We start from the raw sequence: 23,297 nt of genomic DNA, 5'->3' as shown, positions 1-23,297 counted from the left end.
TAACATAAGATTTTTAACCTTTTTATTTATTAGCCTCATTTAACGGTGAAAGAATAGTAACATATTTTATTACAGCTTTTTGTATCCCTATATTCCAGGTGTCCTGACTTTTTAGTTGGATTCAGCTAGTACTGATTTCATTACTTCACCAGAATTTTCTGTAAAACAGAATTGTTAGTTACCTGCAGTAGTAATGAATTGTTTCTGATATTTTGGTAGGTAAGATGCAGCTCTTCAGGAAGATCCCAAAGGATACTATGGCACTACTGAAGACAGTAACAGAACCATCTCTTTGTCAAGATTTCAAAGCTATACTGGACTAACCAATTGAAGTTTATTTCATATTTTTTCCAGGTTTGAAAAAAAAAAATGCTATGTCTTTAGATGACTTTTCTCTGTAGCTTATTTTGGTAGAGTGGACGGAAAGCAACTTCACTCAGAAGTTTTCCATATTTGTTTCTCAGCTACCACACAACGACTTTACAAAGAGGAGCCGTTTTGTTAATGCCTTCTTGTTTGTGTTTGCCTGTGAATTCACGGGCTATTTGAAGTAACTGACTTGGTTTGGTTCAGTAATTCCCATCTTCTTGATGAAGGTGTCATTAAACTCTGTATGAACAGATCTACTTTCTTGTTTCAGTGTGTCGTTTCTGAAGAACTGTTCGTTGCTTCTCTGTGTTGCAGACTGTTTTATAGTAAATTGTCTCGTTAATTGCTAGAACACATACTTGTCTCCAATACCTTTATTTTATAGGGATTTTTAGCATCCTGCCCAGCTGGGTTATATCCTGAGAGTTACCTGCACAGGGCAAATGCATGTCATGGCACTATCTAGCAAAATGTGCATGTTAGAAATTTTATGCTTTAGAGATCACAACTAATATATGCCAAAATTTCAGTGTCTAAGCTGGTTACGTTTATGTTTGTTTTATATATTTTGAGTACTTGGTGGTATTTTTAATACAGTGACATACAGAACAATAGTGGTGCTTTACACCTACAAAACAAAAATTCTTGAATAGATAATATACCAAATAGATTACTCTTTTGTTTGCATTTCCTGTTCTTTATTTAGGTTTATCTTTGGCTTTAGATTGTTACTGAAGTACTATCTGGCCCCGGCATTGGCCTGTTGTGCACAGCTGAATTTTGCCCTGTGTCTGCTCTGATAAACCTGCCCATATGTTTTTGTGGGTTTTTTCCTCTTCCAGGCTTGTGTGTTGAATTTACATTGTTCTGCTGTATAGCTCTTTTATTAGGATTTTTCTGTCTCTGTTATAGACTAAATAGCAGCTGCTGGGAGGTTTTCTCAAAGCAGATGGGCGATATGTTGCTGGAGTGAGACACAGTGTAGGCAGTGTTACTCAGTAGGTGTTTTCAAAGGATTGACAAACCACCACCACACAGGGATCGGTAACACAGTTCCTGGAAGCCAATTTGTGGTATTGCAGTCTGTCCATTAACATCGTAACTCAGTTCAAACTGTCAAAACGTACAGAGAGTCAGTCATACAGTTGGTTTTTTTTTTTTCTTTCTATGAACTGACACTGTTCAAATGAAAATAAAATTTATAAAAGCACCATAGAACAATTGCTCCTACTAGAGCAGGGAGCAGATGAGGAACAGCCCAGTTGCTCCCCAGCCAGCAGATCAAACATCTAAAACCCCCTGTCCCCCAGAATGTTCTGTAGTTGTATTGGTGTGAGAGGACAATATAATGGACAAATTTGCAAAAGAGATGCTTGGTGGTGCAGGAATCTTCATTTTATTGGATCGTGAAAGGGAGAGGCAATGAAATGCTCCAACAAGGGCCTTGTCAGGGATGAGACTTGAGCACCTGGAGAACTTCCCACGCTTTGGCTGGAGCTGTTCCTACCTGTGGCCAATCACCCTTTACCTGGACTTTCTCCTGCTTCGCTTCCCCTCTCCTGCTGTAGTAGTTGTGGGTGATACAAACTTCGACTCTTTGCTGCTTATTGCACAGGCCCTGTGGATTTTTTGTGTCATAGAAACAGTTTGGGTTAGAAGAGACCTTCAGAGGTCATGTTGAGGAAGGCTGTGCTGGTGGGCAGCACTGGGGATGAATGCACTCTTTGTCCTGGTCACTGTGTTCTGCACGAACCTTCAGAGAAGGCTGAGGCAGAGGAGCCCAGTAGTTTCCTGTGAGCCAAGGAGCATGCCTGTTTTGAAAATAATGGTCTGGAACAGGGGTTGAGCAGCCTGAAAGGTACCTCGTGAGTCAAGATCCTACAGCACAAATCCATTTCGGGGATGAGGAGCCCCTAGGAGGGGCAGGGATCCTTTCTGCAGTGAACAGCTGTGCCACAACAAACTTCCAGGGTGATCAGAAGAGTGTCCTGCATAAGAGCGGTAGATTACTGAAGCACAAGCTGTGCTGAACTGGTGAGTGTTTCAGGAAGCACTGCAGATAGGTGGGCTGGGGAGGACTAGAAGAAAAACTCTGTCTTCCCATCCAAGAACGAGGTAGTTATGAGCCTTTGAACTTCAGTTTTTCCATGTAAGCCAAGACATGTTTTATTTTGTAATTTTAATGTTAAAGACAGAAGTTTTTGATGTCATTCAGCATGCTCCCTCCTGGAAAAGGATGGGGCTTCTTGCCACCTTAAGGCTCAGAACAACGGGTCCTGTTTCCAGCATCATTGCGTCTTTATGTGGCTTCCCCAGGATGCTCTAACATGAAGAACAGAGGGAATGCAAAATTCACCAGTGGCTTAGATTAGCCCACTTTTGCTCTGTATCACAATGGATGCTGTGATAAACTGCCAATGTGGTCTCAGTTGAAGGTGTAATTTTATAAAAATGTGTAAAGTGCAATGCTTGCAATCCTCTGAGTTGATGTTTGCCTTTCCCAGAACTACTTGCTGAGTCGTCAGTTTTAAACAGTAACTGCTGCTCCTGAGGGCTATTTGTAAACAGATGCAAATACAATTCAGAAATCATGAGAAGACTATTTCATTTTAAGATATTTCCCATTTAAGAAGGCAAGTGAAAATAATACTGGAACTACTGTGTGTTTTAGCAAATGGAGAATTTGGAAATGTAAAGATGACCTGACAGTTCTGTAGTAGAAACTTTGTTGCTGCTACGGTGTAGTATAATTGAAAAATCCCTGTGAGTGTATTTGAAAGGAATGGGTTAACCACAGCAATGGCATAGATTTGATGCTATAAAATGAGATGTCTGTGTTGTAGGGAAGGTAGAAATATTCCATAAAGCTATTTTGTAAGAAACTGTTCTAAAATAAAAAATGCGCTATATTATAGTGGTAGAATGTTTTCTACTTAATTGGTAGCAAGGTAGTACATTAAACAGCAATTGCTGACAGGAAATGTTTGGGTGGGTTTAATAACTTGAATCTGGAAATACTAAAGAATTACCTTAGGAGCATTCTGAACCTGTAATGTGGCTTTTCAACAATCATTAGGAAGCTGGGAAAATTGCGAAAGATTTCATGGTTAGGGGAAGGTGAAGATTGTCTCGGTATTTAGGAGAAGGTAAGAAACTGAGAGCTAAGCCACTCGGTGTAACTGCCCTGTGCAAGTGTTGCAAACCACTGTGCAAGTCAGCCTGCTGTGGGGCTTTATAAGGGGAGGAAGCATGATAAGGCTGAAAAGTTGTATTTTAGTGTCTCTGTGCAGGGCCGGAAGGGAGGAATTTGACAGGAGCCTCTAGAGGAAATCGTAGCATCTGCATGTGTCCATCAAACACATCCTTCTCCCCACTGCTTCCTTTTGGGAGAGGATTTTGGACTGTGAATCTCAATTTGAGGTAGGTATCAAATTTTGCAATGTAGGGAGTTGTCTGTGTTCCAGAAGGAATATGCTTTTCTCTCTGCAGCTTTTCTCTATTTGTTGTTTTATGATAATTTAGATGCTACTTTATTCATAGTGCTGTTGCAATGCTCCTTCTGAGACTTCTTACTTTAATAGGTACTTGACCTTCTTGTCTTAGGGCTGTGGATTCTGCTTAAGGCTGGACATCACCATGCTTGTGTCTGTGTCCTTTACAGATTTACCCCCAAAGAATCCAGGGTGTACTTACAGCCTAGAAAATTCTAGAAAAGTCTTGTCTGTCTGAACAGTATGAGTTCACAGCAAAGAAGATCTGATGGGATAGGTAGATAAAAGATTGGGAGGAGAGTGAGCAGAAGTAGAAATGCTTGGTGTGTAAGCCTTCGATACAGATTCAGTTTCATATTTTCATGCATGTGCTTACTCAAGTAACAAAGTCAGCCATGCTATTCAAGAGAAAAAAAATAGCTAGAAGACGCTGTACTTTATATGAATAGGAAGGGGAAGATTGTAGCATTAATTTTACTGGAATAATGCTACAGTTCTGGCACAGGAGTCCCAATAGAGGTCACATCTGAGAATAGGAAAGCAAGAGTCCTGAAGGAGTTGCTCGACACATTTTCTATATGCTTACTTTTGCTAAACAGTAACTGCAGTTAATGTGTTTCCCTGCTGTAGTTGTAGTTACTGGAGCTTAAAAATTGTCCTCCGCCTGGGTCGTGTCCCAGGCTGAACTGTGTGTCTGGTGACCCACAAAGTCTTCCTTTGGTGAATGGGAAGGGGCAGCTCAAAAGTCAAGAAGTCTGTGAGTGCCATGACAGTGACTCAAGATGACTTGTATATGTAGGTTAATTATTTTCTGAGCTTGTGTCTGTATAAGTTAGTCTGTGATAGTTAAACCTGCTGCATATACTATGCATATGTGACTAACAAACATCTAGCTATCTGTAGTCAGAGACACAAATATAGAGTGTATGTTTTAGTTAATTAAAAATTCTTATTGAAGTATTTACAGCTTTAAATGGATATATGCTCAAAATTCCAATTATATTGGGGTTTTTTGATTATTAATTCTTGACAGAAGCCTTTTTTTACTCATAACCTTTCAAATTTAATTTGCGGCAGGCAGAGCGGCAATTGAAATCTTCAGTGTCGTTGTCAGCAGCCATTACAGTGCACAGCTGCAGGACAGCAAGAAGTTTGCTTGGACCCTTGTGACTTGTGAGGTTTCTGCTGACAGAAGCTGTGTTTCCTTGCTGAGGTACCTGCCTCTCTGTTGACTGGAAGGCAGGGGGCTGTTGGCAGCTGCCATGGGGAATTGCTGAAGATCATCATGCAGACCATTGGTCAAGTCCACATCTCTTAGACGTAAAACCATGCGGAGCCCAGGCACTTAACTGTTTCACAGGTGATATTACTCATCCCACAAAGTGGAAGGGCCAGAGGCTCTGGCCTGGTAGCTGCTGTGCATACTTCCTCTTCTTTCCTTGACTCTCTCAATTAGCCTAAAGGCTTTGTCATACCTTATCCTCACATGCTTTCTCTGTATTTTTCCAGAGGCTGCTGGTTGCTAAGGTATTTAGGCAAAAGGAATCCTCGTCTCCCATCACTGCAAAGTGGCCAGGATCTGCAGGCAAGTACAGGAAAACCTGCTTTTAAGGAAAGATTAACTTCGTTGCATGTCATGTAAGGTTGCAGCTCACTGAGGCTTACATGTATCTGCACCTTTATTACAGTATTCAATTACTGTGTTCAGTATGAGAAATTAAGGGGAAAAAAATGGGGACGTTTGTTTTCACATTATTTGCCACTACAACAAATTCTACAATATATTAAGGTAAAATATTTGTACTAAATTAATTACTCAGGTTTATTTAATGTACATTCTTTTAACTGCTGATGCTTTATTTTTGCTCGTTGCAATGCTTGAGAGTATGAAATAATCATAAAATTAATGCTATTTAAATGCATAGAGGGATGTACAAAAAGTAAGAATGTAGTGGACAAAAGAAGTTGTTGCTCTTCAAGAGCTTTCATGCTACATCTCTCAGAGGGGAGTCAGTGAATGAAACTGTAGGCGCTTGTGTTCCACTCTTTAGGTTGCTGCTCCTTAGGAACAGACTGTTTATTTACAAGAGAAATGAAGGAAGACAGAGGATGCTTGCAAAGCCTGGCTGGACAGAGGCGTGAAGTTGGTAATGTGTGAAAAGGGTTAAAGCAATAGGGCTGGTACTCGGTATGTAGGATTCAGCACAGGATGTAGGAGGGACAAGATTAATCTAACTGTTGTGAAATTAGTTGAGAATAAAAGAAGCATAGCAGCTCTGTTATAGAGGGCTAATGATTGACTGTAACATATGAACTGCATAAATTTGGTTGGTTGAATGATACCATACTACAACTAATCTTGTCTAACAAAGGCTGTTTTATCTTTACTTACAGACAGATACAATGGGTATTTGTTCTTTTGGATGAGAAAAGTTCCTATTAGCCCCCTGACATGAAAACACTTCCAGTGGTACAGAGTTTGGGTCCTTGCTTCTGCACATTCGTTTGATCAGATGGAAGAGTGCTACGAGAGGTACAAACATGCAAGGAAGGATGGCTAACAGCACACAGATGGCCCGTACCCAAGGTGGATAAACTTTCTCTTCTTTCATAGGGAAGCCTTCCTATGGAGATAAAAAACAAGCACACCAAATAATTGGTAGGTACACTTGCATTTTGCTGTGGTTTCTATATGCATTTTCTTGTGCTGCTATAGTAAGGATAGCAAAAGTTTTGCTCTTGCTCTACAATAGCATTTGATAGCCGTGTCCTCTGTACACCCTTCTTGTGAGTATAAATGTGGCGGTAAATATTTCATACTTTCAAAGATTTATAGCTGGAAGTGTGAGGTACTCCTAGGGATGCACCCACCCTTGGTTAGGCTCTGATTATTCTCTGAGGTACTCAAAGCCTACTTGGTTTCAGCAATCACCAAACATGCTCTTTGCCAAACTGGAAAGATTTATTTGAATGATTGGGAGGGAATGGTGATAATGCTATTTCTGCAAGTCTGTGGCTATGAGTTTTATTTTGGGATGATAGATACATAATGATGTTTGGAGGATACACTGTTGGTATATGTACTGTTGGGAGCAGAAAGCTTTTTCTTGAGGTGTCAGTCCGTGTGCATGTTTATAGTATGAAGGTTGACACCTTTCTGTGAGGACGACTGCAATCCTTGTGCAGTTTAAGGCCAGAATCAATCTTCAAACCTCTACACAGGGTGTATTTGAGAGGGATTGTGGAAAAGGACCTGAGGGTGTTGTTCAAGAGCAGCGGAACATGAGCCAGCAGTGTGCCCAGGTGGCCAAGAAGGTCAACACCATCCTGGCTTGTATCAGAAATTGTGTGGCCATCAGGACCAGGGAAGTGACCGTCCCCCTGTACTTGGTGCTGGTGAGGCCCCACCTCAAATCCTGTGTTTGGTTTTGGGCCACTCACTACAAGAAAGACACTGAGGTGCTGGAGAGAGTTCAGAGAAGGGCAATGAAGCTGGTGAGGGGTCTGGAGCACAAGTCTGATGAGGAGCAGCTGAGGGAACTGGGGCTGTTCAGCCTGGAGAAAAGGAGGCTGAGGGGAGACCTTATCGCTATCTGCAACTACCTGAAATGAGGTTGTAGCGAAATAGATGTTTGTGTCATCTCCCAGGTAACAATTATTAGGATAAGAGGAAATTGCCTCAAGTTGTGCCAGGGAAGGTTCAGGTTGAATATTAGGAAACATTTCTTCCCAGGAAGGGTTGTCAGGCATTGGAACAGGCTGCCCTGGGAAGTGGTAGAGTCACCACTTCTGGAGGTGTTTAAAAGCTGTATATATGTGGCACTTAGGGGCATGGTTTACAGGTGGACTTGACAGTGTTAGGTTTGTGATTGGATTCAAAGATCTTACAAGGTCCTTTCCACCCTAAATGATTCTATGATTCTAAATTGCAACTGATGTGAGCCAGTGCCACCCAGATCAAACATCCTCAGCATTGACACCTCTGGTGCTGAATTAACCAACACGCTTCTCAGAGCACTGCCTCCCTCCCTGTCTGCATGTCAAAGGTAAACATTCATTGGGGCCCCAGTGTTACTGGAAGTTCTCACTGAGGAATGTTTTCATCCCTGGCGTGTCTTACTCCGCTCTAAAGCTCTGCTCATGCATTTTTTACCCCTCTGAAAACCCTGTAGGTACAGAGGCTCTGAGAAATTTCACTTCAACAGTTCTCTCCATCACAAACACCTCTAAAAAGTGGAGTATGGTGTATGTGGGACTTCGTAAGAAGAGGCCCTGTTATAAGAAGATAGTTTCGATATGTGTAACCTTGTAACCTCTGTGCATACCAGAGCCTTCTCATTGTGAGCATTGTGTCAGTTCAGGCTGAGTTGCACAGGTAAGTGGTAGATAGCAATGATTTTAAAGGATCTGGTAAGGGACAAAAATACAAAATTCTTGCTTTTAAGAAAAGTTTTGAAAATGTTCAGGAACATACATATTCAGGGTTCCATGCTGCATAGCTTGGCGGCTTCTGGATCTGAAGAGTAACAAAGGCCATGAAGACAATTATCAGGAGTAGAGGGCTAACAAACCTCCATGTGATCTGCCAGTAGAGATTGGGTTTTCGTCCAGTCATCCATTTCACATCTTTACTGAACCTTTGAAGAGGAGGCAAGTTTATGATAATGTTGCATCTAAGTGGTAGTAGTTTCACATTTTACATATTTTTCTATAAGTTTTCGAACGTATGGTACAGCTCCAAAAATCTTTTCTATTCCATACCCTTCTTTATTTAAGTCTGTGGTAAGTTATTTAATAATAATATCAATAAAGTAGGTATTTATTGATCCTCACTACGGATGAATGATCCATTTACATTGTTAGTTTGTATTACCCGAGCACCTAATCTAAGGTTTCTAAGCACAAATAAGTGATGAAAATATTAGAGCTGGTCTGTAGAACTAATCAAATGTTTTAAAAAGACAAAATTGCCAAGAGCACAAGCATAGGTTGTTATTAAGAAGACTGAATCAACTCAAGTTAGGTCAGGGACAGAATTATTGCAACCTGAGCCATCTTCCGCTGCAGTCAGTAGGGGCAGTCGTTTGGACACGGAGCTGATCTTTTACGTGTACCTCGTACAGTTTTGTACATTGAATGGACAGTAGATATACAGTTCTAGGTTTCATACTTGATAGGTATGGGTTATCAAGTAAGTTGGAAAGAGTTTTGTAATCTGGAATAGGAATTGTGGCATGTGTGTGTGTCTGTGTTCAAACACCAGTTTTGTCTTCAATTCTGTTAATGTAACTGAAGGTATTGGAAATTCTCTGGAGAACTAGGAAAAAGTGATTTGACTGTGATCATATCCCATAGTAACAAAGAGGAAAAAGTATGTGTATACGAGCAGAACAGAGAAAATACTGGTGCTGTGGAATCCACAGTCTGTTGTAGCGTGCGAAACCAGATTTTATTGCTGCTGCTTCATCATGGAAGATTGAGGCTATAGTTGTATATGCAGCAAGAGGGATGTGTGATAATTGTTTATGGTGATGTAGCCTGGAAGTTATCACCCTTTAACATGGGAAAAGCTCCAAGGATCTTAACAGAAAGTTGAGTGCAGGAACTTCAGCTGTTACTGAGGGAAGATTTTTCTTCATTTTCTTATATTTAAAATCATAGCCTCTCTTAAGACTGAAGTTGGGATGATACTGAAACACCTTGATAAGCAACAGCACTAGCTGATCATAAGTTTGTTGTCTGTATGGTATACAAATTGATCTACAAATATCAGGACCTTCATGATCCGAGTGTCAGAGTAAGAATTAGAGAGAAGGTTTCTGACATTTACAAATACAAAGGATGCAAAAAATTTTTGAACTAAAGAGTGAATTCAATTAGTGTCTGTGACTATGGAGATTCTCAGCAGGCAGGTTGAACCTTTTAATATGGGGGAGCTACTTTATGATGTTGCTTACTATGAAATTTGAAGGGAAAAGATAATGGTAAACAAAAAATACAAGAGTATACAAGCCAAAAGGGCAGTAACAAGAGGATATTTGAAAGACAGTGCAAATCCCTCTTGGCCAAAGAACTATAAGCAGTGTTGACTTTCTAGCTTTAAACTTAAGATCCCCCTTCCATAAGTTGTATGCAGAGATTATCCCTCCTGTTTTACCAGTGTAGGAGACTTGAAGCAAAGAATGATAACTACATGCACAGAACTGTTAAGTGCTACATACAGAAATAAGTGAATATTGTATACCTGTAGGCAACATACATGGATTGAGAAGAAAATGTATTTACAGCTTAGGAGAAAAAATTCCATCTGTTTCCAACTTACCTTTTCACTTTATAGACATATGCAACCCCAATCACTTCAAGGAAGGCGATGACTAGAAGAGGCAACGAGCCTGCATAGCTGTCAAAAATGTCAATCCAGTAGCTCCCCGAACCCAGTGTAAAACACAGAGCAATGAGGAAGCATATTAGACATATTATACCTGAAGAAAGAAAGATATTTTTGGTACTGAAATGCTGAACTGAACTAGGTGAGTATATTTTTGTTCTAAATTATTTTTGCTCTAGATCTAGTGATTTTTATTCTCTCTCTCTCTATGGAGCTACAACAAGCTTTCCATAACTGGAAAATCAGTTTCAAAATACTACAGTTACCTTATCAAGTTGTAAATAAGTTTGTTTCTACACAAAAAGCTGTAAAACGGGAGGGATACAATAAGATGCCACCCTGAAAAAGGCATGACTGCAATATTCACCATAAGAATTTAGAAGGGCACATTGTGTGGAAGTGTTAGTCCATTACTTCAAACTGCCAGAAGTTTTTCTGGACCGATTTTTCTAGACCAATTTTGCAGCAGGATTTCTCAGACTCACTGAGTCTGGTTCCTGAGGAGCAGGTTGGGTTCAGTCACTGTCTCTGCTTGAAAAGATTCCCGCTTTGGTGCAAGTACAGGCTCGCACGCACTCGCTCCGCAGTTTCCGAGCGGTAATTTCCTACTCTGGCATGTTCACAGAAATGTGAAATAATCTGTAGCAGCACAAACCTGAATCAAATAGGGGTGAATGACCTGTTGTGTGATGGTGACGATGTAGTAAGTTCATGCACAGGTGGTTATGGCAAAGCAGCTGATGTTGCCCTAAAGCGACTTTAAGTGCCAAAGGCTCAAACGGAGACAAGGCTCTTCCTGATCTCTGCAATAGCTCAGAGTGAACTTGACTCCAGGAACAGCGATTTAACAAGCTTTCTCAGACTGAAACAGCTCTTGCAAGCTAAATAAAAACTGAACTGGCAAGGGCAGTATATTAATAATACTGTCATCTGACAGCTTCTGCCATAACTGCTACCTCATCTGTGTGCTTATCTTCTGCAAACACAATCCGCTGCCCTTATGAGCACTGTGAGATAACTAAGTTTGTATTACAAATTCTTAATTATTCTGTGATAATTATTAAGCAGGTTCCAGTTTGCGCATCTATAAAGAAGCCACCTTCTCTGCACAAAGCAAAGCAAAGATCTTACCAGATAAAAGCTCTTTGGTTAGTGATTTAGATATAACTTGAATCTCTAGAAGAGGAGTGAAGACTCCTTCGATGGTCCCAAACATAGAAGAAAGGCCCAAGCTGAACAACATTATGAAAAACAGGATGGCCCAGGCCTGGGAGCCTGGCATGAGAATGATGGCTTGAGTGAAAACGATGAAAGCCAAGCCAGTTCCTGATACGCTCTGCAGAATTCACATACAGATAAAAATACACATTATAATGGTGCAAATGTAGTTTCTCATCGGTATAGAATTAGAACACACTCTTGTCCTTCCATGGAGTCAAGGGTGCTGGTCAGCCTGTGGGGCTCTGTGGCACCCAGACATTGAGAAAATGGAGTGTTTGTGGGGATTTCAACTTTAAATGGTCACTTAGAGATGTGTAGACAACCAAAGAGCAGAATTTTAGCTTGCACAGGAAGATGAATCAAGAGTAAAGCAGATCTGAGAGCTGTAATTGAAATAGCAAATGTTTTGCTAATACCAACTTAAATATGTTTAAATGTGTAGACAACCATAGAGCAGAATTTTAGCTTGCACAGGAAGATGAGTGTAGAATAAAGCAGATCCGAGAGTTGTAATTGAAATAGCAATTGTTTTGCTAATACCAACTTAAATATGTTTTAAAAAAAAAAAATCTATGATGTAATAGCTGCTGGAAAGAAAAAGATGTAAATAAAGGTATGATTGCCACTCTAACAGAAAAAGAGTTGGGGAACTGTGGATCACAAAACCCTCCGGAATTACCAGGGCAGAAAAGGCTAAATGTGAAAAACCCCATTTCAGCCAGATTTATTTGAATTCAGTCTCCCAAGGTGAAAGATATTTAAATCCAAGCATTGAAAAGTGTTGATGTTGTTCTAATTTGGAAGTAAATTACGTCAAACTGTAAATCAGAAATGGGTGCCATCAGAGAAAGCTGGACAAAACAGAAACCGACTCGTGTCAGGGCTGGAATGTCATCCTTGGACTTCTCCGTCACGTGAGTAAAACAGCCTGTTTCACTGTCATTGTGTGTTAAGGCTCTTGTGTATTAGCACACTCTGTCTCTAGCAAATGTGCCCACTGTTTTGTCTTAAGATTTTATTGTAATTCTTTTCTCCAGCTTACTTCTTTCTTATTCCCTCCTCCAATCGCAGCCCTATTCTTTCCTCATTAGGTGGTAAGGACTTGTAACAAGGCAGTACAAGTGGGTGAATAGTAAATGAGAGTTACAGGATTGGGTGGGATCACTGGAGCAAGTAGAATGAGGTTGGAGAAGGAAACGGGAGAAACACCTGTGTTTAGTGATTGGGGAAAATGTTTTAGGAGGATTGTAAAAGAAGGAGAGGATCATGATGTATTTTGGTGGGCGGAGGGGAGCTGGGGGCAAATAGAAATGAAATCTTTGTTAGATTCTGTGCAGAGGGGAGGAAAAAGAGAAGGGAGGGGACTAGAGGGAAGATAGAGTTGAGGAAAGGATAAAAGACTGTGGTAAGGTACCTTCCTGGTCGTTATATATGTGGTTGAAGGGAAACAGTCAACATGTAAATAGATTTCTTTTTTTTAATAGACTTTCCTAAATATGGATTTAGGAAACTCCCACTCAGCATCCTTTCTCTGTAATCTTTCAACTAGGTGTGTTTCCTCTGTTGTACTAATCTAGTGTCCATGGTAGGCTCCAGGTAGGAGCTCCTTTGAAGACTAGTTTTGTGATAATAATGTGTAATTTTGCCTGCTGTACCAGGCAGCTTTGAGTTCAGACTGTCCCACCGCAGTGTTGTTTTTACAAATTTTGAAAAATTGTTTTGTTTCATGATTATGTATAATATATCCAATACAAGTAGAGTAGAAGTTCAAGTACTTATAAGAAAAATGAAGATACTAGTTCTTCTACATCTTTTGCTTAAGGGTTATTTTGTTGAAAGCAATTATGGTACCTGATCAAGAAATTCTTGAAGGTCACAGCTTTTCAGTTTGAGTCCAGCAATTTTTTCTGGATGTGATGAATTTAGGAAACTAATCCAGGCTGTGTAGTTCTGTCGCATGATGCTTTCTTCTGGAAGATCAAATTCATTGATGATCCTTATAATGTTCCTGTCAGAGAAACCAACATATCTTCAGTTTAAATGTTTGCAGATGGTGTGGCTGGAAATGCTATGACATATATTCAGATATTAATAGAAAGTTTTGTTTACCTTCTGCGCTGTTACTTACAGTATAAGGAAGATATTAAATGAGGACTTATATATAAAATAGTTAGGAGAAAATATTAAGGACGTTTAATGACTTCTCTTTCAGATACAAGCCTGAGCACTGTATGCAGATGCAGTCTCTAAAACATTCTATTCCTTTTTTTTCAGTTCTCCACACCATTTCTACCACATGTATTTAATAATTTAGTGAATCTGGTGGAATATGAAGAGGTGTCATTTTTTTAACTACTTCTAATGCTAGTCTGAGACCGAGATGTGATCCTTGATGCACTACTTGCAATAGATTGTTTTATAATTTGTCTTGCTTCTTAGAAACGCTACTCCTGATCATTCTTGCCTCAGTGCCATGATACTTTTTATTTCTATAGAAGCCTCCATACAGATGCTTTTCCTTTTCAGTGAAAATAAATTCTCTAAATTCATGTTTTTCAAGTAACACATTACGTAGTTAGGCATTGAAACCACAGTCTAACACGGGAAATGCAAGTTTCTCACCTGTCCAAGCAGTCCCAATAGCCTGTGGTTGCTTTAAAACCCAAAACAGAAAAGACTGGGATGGAAGCGTAGAGGGATGTCAGACTGTTCACGATTGCTACTGTCACAGCATCCTTTTCACAGTCATTTCTATAAATAGAATTCAAACAGGCGAAGTGACTAAAAAAAGGCAGTATTTATCTTCCCCAGGGTATGGAAAATAGTTATTTATTCTTAGCCTGCTATACAAGTTGTTAGTCTACATTGAACGTACTTGCTGAGCGTAAGAAAGGAATCTGTTGTAATTGGTAAAATAAAAGATCTCTAATTTGTCATTCTCTCAGGTATTTCTGCAAACATTTTATTTCTTCAGCTATTTTTATGCCGTTTCCTGTTAGAAAATCTGCTTGGCCTTTTAGAAAGACAGCAGCTGTTAAGATCCTTTAGACATATACCAAGGAAATAATTTTGAAAGTTTTAGAACACTACATGAAATGCAGCAAGAATTTAACCCACTTGTAAAGGTTGTACTTCTACTTACTTTGGTGGATTGTAGCTTGAGAATGCAATAAGCCCTCCAAAAGCCAAAGAGAGAGAGAAGAAAATCTGAGTAGCTGCATCAAGCCATACACGAGGATTTTTCAGAGCGTACAGCTGAAATAATTGGAATAAATGCAAGGTATTAGGCTTGAATTAAAAATTGTTTTTCTCTCTCCATTCTTGTAGCTCGTCTCTTGTTTCACAAGTGCAATTGTGAGTTGCGTTGCCATCTAAATACACCAAAAATGGAAATTAGTACAAAATATGTCAGTAAAGCAGGTGTTTCTGAAGACATAATTTGGTCTGTTTAAATGTATGTAGTAATTATAGAATGTTTTTTCATTGTACACCTCTTCTGTCTGATGATAAAAATGTGTTTCTAAATGGTAGGCACTAGGCACACAATGAGGACAGTGCATTGCATTTTTCCTCAATGTATTTCTTTTTGTTAATCCACATACTGGGTAACTTACAGTTTAGTAGTATCATCTTCCTAAAACTGTCTAAGCAAATACTAAGCCTTTATTGTTTTAGGACACAAAGTGATTCCATAGAGTTCCAAATTTTCTTAAATTTAAAAAGACTTGAAATCCAATCAGACAAAATAGGATATTCATTAAAAAGAGTGACTTAAATTCAATGTACTGTGAAAACAGAAATAAAAAATAAAAGGGTTACATAGGAAAAATAAGAGAAAAAGGAGAAATTGACAGACCGACATTTGAATTTTGATGTAAGGGTGATGTGATAGAGAAAGATAAATGAAAAGTCAGTGATTGTTGGATTACAGAGAATAATATGTATTTTTAAATAGCCGCACTAAGAAGGAATTAAAATCAGTCTAAAAGAAAAACATAAAACATAAATAATGCTCAGTGTAAATGTGCTCAACAAGTATTATTTTCCTGCAGAAGCTATAAAGTGGTGTGTTACATTCACACCCTACTAGGTGAATTACTTTCCAATCCGTTATCAAGTAGGGGAAATAGGAAACAGGATTAGTTAAGAATTGAGTGTTTTAAAAATCAGCAGGACTGGGTCTGTAGAGTATTTCAGGTTTTTTTTTTATATCAGCCTGAGCCAACTCTGCATCCCAGTCATGCAGGACAAATGGTGTGTTTGCTGTGTTGTGTCTACGTGCCTGTGCTGTCGATCCCGGAACATTACTACGATCATTTGTAGGAATGATCCTACTAGGAGTATTTGTAGGAAAAAGAGACAAGTATGTAATTATTTTGGGTTTCTCTGAAGCTGGCCTGAGCTTGAAGAGTGAGAATGGTGGGCTGACTTCAGTGTGGAGGGATGCAGTGAACGCCGTTGTTGCAGATGCTTTCTCCACAGGTGTCCCGGTGCTTTGACCACAGCAGACCTGGTGTAACATTTTGTACAACATGGTGAGGCAAGCAGAGATGTGCAACCATTACTGGCTGCCAGGCTTCACCTTGGGGAAGCCTTTCTAGAGGTTTATTTTGGAAGTTCATAATCAAACTCTTCAGTGCCGGAGTGCTCATTGGTAGGACCTCCTGCAGGTGCAGAACTAGATTGCTGTTGCAATGCAGAACTTCAGCATTCACATTGCACTTTTTCATTGTGGCCTTGGCAGTTTAAGTGCTGCCAATTAAATTGTCAGTGCTGATAGATGTGGCTGTTACTTACCTGGCTTTCTAACTGGGACTTTGGCAAATGACTCTGGAGATAGTTTAGTTTGGTGCTAGATGCAGTTCTTTTATTGACTCTAGAAGATACTGATCAACCCCCAAGCTTGAAGAAGTAGTGGACAGGCAAGCATGCCATAGCAGTGTCATTATCTCTTCTTAAGCAAATCATTATGAATCTAAATCTTAATTTATATTTTCAGTAATGTGGCATATAGGTTTCATAGGAGTGTCTTCAGTAGAAAAAATGTGCTGAAGCTAGAAATGTGCAGATGAAGATATACAACCAGAATGTTAATGAAAGCACACAGGAGTAATGAAGAAAGGAAGCACAATTGCTCCTCCCTGGGTGGTGAGATGTTTGATTACTTGAACACATGAAACACAGACAGAAACTTTCCTAAATCAGAAAATTAAAAAATACTGTGTTGCCTATGATGTAATTTTGGTGTAAAAATTGCTATTGCTTTACTCATAAGCAAGTGACCAACAAGTAGTAATGCAGCAGTTCATTAAGGTAATGCTTTCTTTTTTTTTCAGGCTCCCCAGGGAGGTATCACAGCCCCAAGCCTGACAGTGTTCAAGAAGAGACTGAACAACACCCTCAGACACATGGTGTGAACTGTGGGGTTGTCACATGCAGGGACAGGAGTTGGACTCTGTGATCCTTGTGGGTCCCTTCCAACTCAGGGCATTCTATGATTCTATGATTTTTGTTCTCCGTAATGCCAGAAACAATATGGGCACACGAGGTACCTTGAACAAATTTCAAGTGTCTGTTCACAGTAATATATCAGGTGCAAAATTAAACTGCAAAATAGAAGAAAAAATTACAAATTGCCCCTGTGATGTAGGATCTAGTGCCCGTGCTGCCTTCTTTTTCTTCTTTTTGGCTCTTTTCACTGCTCATTAAGTAGCTGCAGACCTCTGGGGACAGGCATCAGTTGCCCAGCCAAGGCCTTGGAATTGCTCGTTTCCAGAGAACCTCCAGGTGTTTACAATCCTTGAAGCTCTTTCAGATGTGAGAGACACTGGAGAAGGACACATTTGTATTCCTGAACTGACACACAGGTCCTCAAAAGCTGAACCCTTTAAAGGCCATTGATGATGCTTGATAGGACCCCTTTTCTTCTTCCTCTGATTATTATTATTTTTTTTTTCAAGAACCTTTCCAAAGTTCTCTGTTCCAGCTCTGACGTTGCTTCATCTTTGTACAACTTCTGCTTTCCCTTTATGTGTCTGTGAGCATAACTTCAATATCTTTATGAATTCTTGGCAGCTTCACTTTCCAGGTAGCCCAGGATTTAGAGAGGATGAGTAAATCATCTGACTTCTCCATATCTGAAAGTCAATAAAATAAATTGTCATTATTTATTCTAGAATTTAAGGCATGAAAGTGTGTCAGATGGCAAAAAGCTGACTATGAATTTCTGCATGAAAATAAAACCACAGCCTGCCATACTTAAAATCTGTATGCATGCATTTATTATTTGTGATATTTATTAATGAGAACTAAAATACAGACTTGGAAAGTGAATGAACTTAAACAATGGTTATTTTGAAAAAAAAAAATAAATTCAGTTGGGCAATTATGAAATTGAAACTGGGTAAGATGAGACTTTTAGCACTAAGTATTACTTTCACAGATTTTGAAAAACAACAGTGAGGTGTAACAGCTACCAGAGCGTGGATGTGGCAGCTGTTATAAAGAAACTACACTTTCTGCTGCACTGCAAAGTTGGAAAAAAGATGGAAAAGATTGCCTCCAATGAATGGAGAATGTCAAAAAGGTTGATTTTTATTTTTTTTAATTTAATTGTATTTTTAAAGCAAGCAGAAACAAGCAGTAGGTGAGCTAACTCTTACTTTATTTTGCTAAAACTTCACAAGCTTCCTTCAAAAAGACAGGAAAAGAAGAAGAAAACAGCAAACAGTTAAGTAATATGAAACCCCCCTGGATTTACTGATGTCAGTCGTGGGAATAGCTTTTCATTAAACTAAAAGAAAAGGCAATGCTGGTACTGCAGTTGTGGGCAAGGGGAAGAGAGAGATGTTGCAGTTGTACTCTTACTATCTTTTTTAAGTCCTTGAAATGCCCAAATCCTCCATAACAGTTGTTTAACAAAGAAATCTCTCTGTTTTACTTTCTGTGCAATAACAACACCCATAGCAGATATCACTTACCAGGCTGCTGCATCATTTTTTCCATGTTTGTTGATAAGAATGTAGTTTAATCGCCAAAACCGTCTTCAGATGGCCCTTCAGGAATGTCCCCAGGAACTCCATCCTCAAAGTGACTAATCATTAACCACAGGTTGATTGCAGTTGCATTTTCATCCTGACTTCTGCTGCCGGTCTACAAACCATCCAGCTCTTCTTTTATGACGATCTGCTGCCCTTCAGTGCTTCAATACCTCCAGGCTTTGTGAATACACACAAATCCAGTTTTTGCATTAAGTTCACTGCACAATGATCATAAGTTCCAAAGATGTCCAAGTTCTTCAAGAGAAACCTGACAGCCAGGCTGAGACCAAACGACAACAGGCCAAGTGCTGTTCTGGTTGTCTAACATGCTTCCTTCATTGAAACACTTTACCAAGCATTTACTGTCCTGTCTGGGCCCCACAAAAGTGCAAGTGCATGTCCTGATCTCCTGTAAAGACCATGGTTGTCCTTTCTGAGCTCTGACGGTGTTCAAAGCCACTGGGCTTGCAGGGTGGGGGTTTTAGACTAAAGGAGGGGAGATTCAGGATGGACATGAGGAAAGAATTTCTTTATAATGAGGGTGGTAAAACACTGGCACAGGTTGCCCAGATAGGTGGAAACATTGGTGGAAACACCTGGAAACATTCCAGGCCAGGCTGGATGGGTCTCTGAGCAACCAGGTCTCGTTGGAGGTGTCCCTGCTCATTTCAGGGGGGTTGGACTAGATGAGCTTTGAAGGTCCCTTCCAACTCAAACTATTCTGTGATTCTATGACAGTGGAGTCTCATCTGAGCTTCCTCTTGCTTTCGTCCCTTTCTAGGCTGACATGTAACCTATTCTCTGGTCTTCTTGGATTAAGTTGTCCTTAATGCCTGTGTTGCTGTTGGAGGGAGGGAAAGGGAAATACCCAGTGCTCCTGCAGCAAGGAGCACCACTGTGGCTGTGGAGGCATGGGATGCTCCGAAACCATCTGTCAGTGGGTGCTGCTCTTCTTCCTTTATACTCACCACTTTACAGAGCTTTTTGGCATGAAGGTGGAGCTGTGAGGAGCCTATGGTTGCTAGAAACCACTTGGAGAAACAATTTGATTTTGCATGAGGTCAGGCCACTAAGGATAGTGTAAAGAGATCCTGCTGAAACAGCCAGTGTAGGGATGCTAATGTAGGGATCTGGGACTCCTGTCCCCTTGAGAAGATGAGAAAAAAAAATAGGAGAAAGATATTCTCTGATAAGCAGTTTTACTTTCAGGAGCAGCTACAAGGGGCTGAAAACATCACCTATGGAGAAAGAACAGTAGGAGACAATGAACTTCAACCCTAAAAAACCTTACACTTTGCAGTGTAATTCCTCAGTTGTTTTCCTTGTTAATTCTTAAAAGATTAGTTGTGTAAATTCTGGAGCCTTGACAGGGAAATCCCATCTTTATTGTGTGTAAAAGAGAGATGATTCTGTTGAAGTGCATCAGTTTTACTTACACATTCAAGACCGAGGCATCCATAACAAACTTACACTAAATTTTCCAGTATTTTCTGGTATGCTTATTACTGATCTGTTGAATACTTTGGTGCTTCATTTCTTGCTGAAGTATGCTGAAATACTATATCACTTTGTCTGAGGAAAAAAGAACTTAGCTGAGCTTTTGGATAGGGAGCTAGATCAGGAGTTGCTGGAAAATGAATATACAGTACAAGATCTGAGGGGAGAAAAAGGAAAAATAGTACTTCTGACTGTAGTAGTAATACTTACGTTGGGGGTGAAGAGGTAAGCTAGACCTTCAGTGGCTCCTGGTAGTGTGAGTCCTTGAATAAGGAATATAGTTAGGACCAGGTAAGGAAATATTGCTGTTACGTAAATTGCCTAAAGTAGGACAAGACAGACAGACAGTTACTGACAGTAACACTAATAGATCCTATTTAAGTTACTGCAAGATGTAATCCTAATAATATTAGATATAACAGCTACACATGAATATTGCCATCTTTAAAAGAAGCGGAACTTATTTGTAACAAAATTGCTCTTAAAACTGTGTGAGGGGACACTGGCAGGGCAGAAGCACTTGTAATGGAAAAGGAGGGAGGTGTCATTTTGATCCCCTTGTACCACTGTCATTGCTGCCTTAGATAAGGAGCACACTGAAATGGTCCTAGAGTGGTAAATGGGGAAGGTTTTTCCTTGGTGAGGAAACACTGGAGTGCAAGATCCAGAATGTGGGATAACGTGCTTCTCTGTCCTTTCCATACCTTTCCTGTGGTTTCAATTCCTCGGATAGTGCAGAGATAGACAATTGCCCAGCAAGCTGCTAAGCACAAAATGAGCCACCACTGTAAAGTGCCACTCTCAGTGATATCAGGTGTTATGTTCAAAGTTTTCCTGTACCAAAAATAATTTACTGCCGTACTTTCATAACATTCTTCGTTCAGCCCTGGAAAAAAAATGTGGCAAGCATGAGAATAAATTTTAAAACTAGTAATATTTTTCCCACTCGCTTTATAGTTAGGAAGCAATAATTTATATTAATGGAGAGTGGCAGGATGGTCTCTTGTGAGCTGCCTAATCAGATATAGAGATGGACTGAACTGGCCTTTCTGCCCAGTTTGTAACATGCAGCAAGTAAACTCTGTCATGGCAGGCTGAGACTGAGACTTAGGTCAGACCTACACCAGGGCACCAGCGGCCTTTCTACAGGCGATAACTTTCTGAATAGAAAAGGTGTCCTACTCGGTGCAAGGTAAAATCTGAACTCTCATTGTGTTGGAGACTATGAAACTTTTTACCTGTATGTCTACAAGTTGGTGGAGCTATAACAAGGTTCAGGCACCTGAAGATACATCCAAGCCCAGGGTCCCCTGTCTATGTCACAGCCCAGCAGTGGGGCCGGACCCAAGCATCAGCCTCGTTGGTTCACATTTGCAGGACTTCTGTGAGCAGGAATCCCAGGGGAGGTTCCCAGGGGAGCACGCACAACCCAGCCAGGCTCAGTGCATGATCCGTGCTCACACCTCTGCATAGATGTTGATTCAAATGTTTTCAAGTAGATGGAGGAAACAAAGTGTGTTGCTCTTCCATTCTCACCTCACAACCCTTCAGCCTCTGGAAGAGACGGTGGCTGTGGGTCCTTCTGCTGTGTTTTGGGAGAAAGGACTGACCGAGGAGCCCATCTCTGGGAGAGGTTTGTGGGGTGCTGCCCCAGCGGCAGGAGAGGCCCCATTGCCACCTGACCCTGGGGTGCAGAGCCATCAATGCTAGCTCAGGTAAAGAGGACAGGAAGACCTCTTAACAGAGCAAAAGAAACTGTGACGAAAGACATCAAAGGATTGTTATGTATGATGTAAAATAGGTAGTATTTGTAAATACTTGCTTAAAGGACTTCCTCAACATTCTCTTAAAGAGGCATAACAAAAATGCAGGTTTTTGTATGAAAAACTAGTTGATTTAAAAAAACTGATCTACAAAGCAGGTTTGGAAGACATTGGTTCAGCTCACTACTGAATCCTGACATCTGAATCCTGAGAAATGAAAGAATCCTATTTCTCAAGACAAAAATAATTTTCTCTACTTCTGTAACAAAGACAGGGGATGTCTGACTGTCTTCCTACTCTAGAATAATCCTTGGGAATAACTAAGGTGTCAAAAGAAAGTGGACTTCTGCTGTTTTGTCTTTTTTCTTAGCCTCTTACTCAGATTATGTTTCTTGCTCTGCGCTGGAACTTGTCATCTCTCCTGCTCTGAATAAAAAAGAGAGCTGAGAAATAGTTTTAAAGAACTGAGAGCAGTCTTCCTTATCCTGCTAAGGTACACTGTCTTTAGCCTTACTAAAGGTTTTGTAATGGGTGGCATGTATTTGGTCTGAGCCTCAAAGAGTTTCTCTTTAAGTAGTTTCTCTGCTACCTCAGAAGTGTTTTGCTTATGTAGCTACTCCTTTTCTTTTTCTTTTTTACAACACCATTATTTCGTTTCCCATTTTGAAATCAAGAAAAGGAGTCGTGGATTTTCTGGCTTTTGTTGTTCCTGTGAGGATGATGGATTTAAGTAGGCTTTTATCGCTCTCCCAGCTTCTTCACAGCAAAACAAACCAGATCACGTGCACAACTTGAGGCCAGATCAAGTGTCACTTCTCAGGGTTTTCTTGGTTAGCTGTTCTATGAAGCTGTCTTGTTAGATGTGCAAAATTAGTCTCAGCAATCAACAGGCAGAAACTAAAGTTCTCCAGTAGGGCTCGGTGTCCTGCTCTGTCAACTCAGTATATCATGTCAAATGAGATGAAAGGTTTCTGTAGGAGCTTGTGGTGAGCCATAACCAATGCCTCACCACCTAGTGAAAACTCAGAAGTCTCATTTACAGCATTTACTGGAAGACATAGTCATAAATGTGGTTCTTAATTATGTTAACAATCTCATGTATCTTGAGACATAGTTTATGATAGCAGTCATGTGTGTCTTGATAAAGGGCTATTTTTTCATAGTCAGAGAGGAGAGGACACTCTTTCAAATTGGTGCTTGTATCATAGCACAAGCATAGAAAATAAACAAAGCTTCCCTTTTCCCCCTGCTAGCCCCCAGACTCTGACATTTGTGATCCTCCTTTTGCTAGCAGTGATGCTCAAAGTGGTAGTTACCTGTTCTGTTTTTGTTTAGAGGACAAACACTCCAAGGAAGAGGCTCTTGGAAGGAATTTACGAAATACCACATCACCCAGGTTAAAACGGTGTTGTAGTATAAGCTCACCAGAACTGACACCATCCACGAACCAACGCCTGCAGAAACCACAAGATCCCAGCTTAGAAAAGCTTTGGAAAAAAATATCAGTCACAGCACTTGCTCTTAGATG

At 40.2% G+C, this 23,297-nt stretch overlaps 2 protein-coding genes and 1 long non-coding RNA gene across 5 annotated transcripts in view; 2 read left to right on the top strand and 1 right to left on the bottom strand.

The window, feature by feature from the left end:
• The window catches only part of TERT (telomerase reverse transcriptase), a 36,512-nt gene extending 33,677 nt beyond the window's left edge, over positions 1 to 2,835 (top strand). For all 3 annotated transcript variants that reach the window (XM_065052900.1, XM_065052899.1, XM_021297820.2), the window contains one exon: positions 220 to 2,835. In XM_065052900.1, the coding sequence (XP_064908972.1) occupies positions 220 to 323 (104 nt within the window). In that variant the 3' untranslated portion in view covers positions 324 to 2,835. The remainder of the gene's footprint in view (positions 1 to 219) is intronic.
• Positions 2,836 to 6,234: 3,399 nt separating this feature from the next.
• LOC102094065 (sodium-dependent neutral amino acid transporter B(0)AT3) overlaps positions 6,235 to 23,297 on the bottom strand; it is a 29,278-nt gene continuing 12,215 nt past the window's right edge. Inside the window, exons 3-12 of the mRNA XM_065052901.1 lie at positions 23,086 to 23,223; positions 20,711 to 20,892; positions 20,217 to 20,327; positions 14,612 to 14,724; positions 14,092 to 14,220; positions 13,321 to 13,477; positions 11,380 to 11,584; positions 10,183 to 10,342; positions 8,335 to 8,497; positions 6,235 to 6,484 (exon numbers count right to left, since the gene is read on the bottom strand). Coding sequence (XP_064908973.1) covers positions 6,245 to 6,484; positions 8,335 to 8,497; positions 10,183 to 10,342; positions 11,380 to 11,584; positions 13,321 to 13,477; positions 14,092 to 14,220; positions 14,612 to 14,724; positions 20,217 to 20,327; positions 20,711 to 20,892; positions 23,086 to 23,223 — 1,598 coding nt within the window. The 3' untranslated portion in view covers positions 6,235 to 6,244. The remainder of the gene's footprint in view (positions 6,485 to 8,334; positions 8,498 to 10,182; positions 10,343 to 11,379; positions 11,585 to 13,320; positions 13,478 to 14,091; positions 14,221 to 14,611; positions 14,725 to 20,216; positions 20,328 to 20,710; positions 20,893 to 23,085; positions 23,224 to 23,297) is intronic.
• On the top strand, positions 6,292 to 17,733 carry LOC135578577 (uncharacterized). The gene is made up of 3 exons (XR_010470370.1): positions 6,292 to 6,519; positions 8,033 to 8,235; positions 10,198 to 17,733. It is a non-coding gene; the product is annotated as an uncharacterized LOC135578577 (long non-coding RNA).

The sequence above is a fragment of the Columba livia genome, chromosome 2 (assembly GCF_036013475.1).
Source record: "Columba livia isolate bColLiv1 breed racing homer chromosome 2, bColLiv1.pat.W.v2, whole genome shotgun sequence".
In the NCBI taxonomy this organism is placed as follows: domain Eukaryota; kingdom Metazoa; phylum Chordata; class Aves; order Columbiformes; family Columbidae; genus Columba; species Columba livia.
The sequence above is the reverse complement of the archived record's forward strand: the minus strand, read 5'-3'. Positions and strand labels throughout refer to the sequence as shown.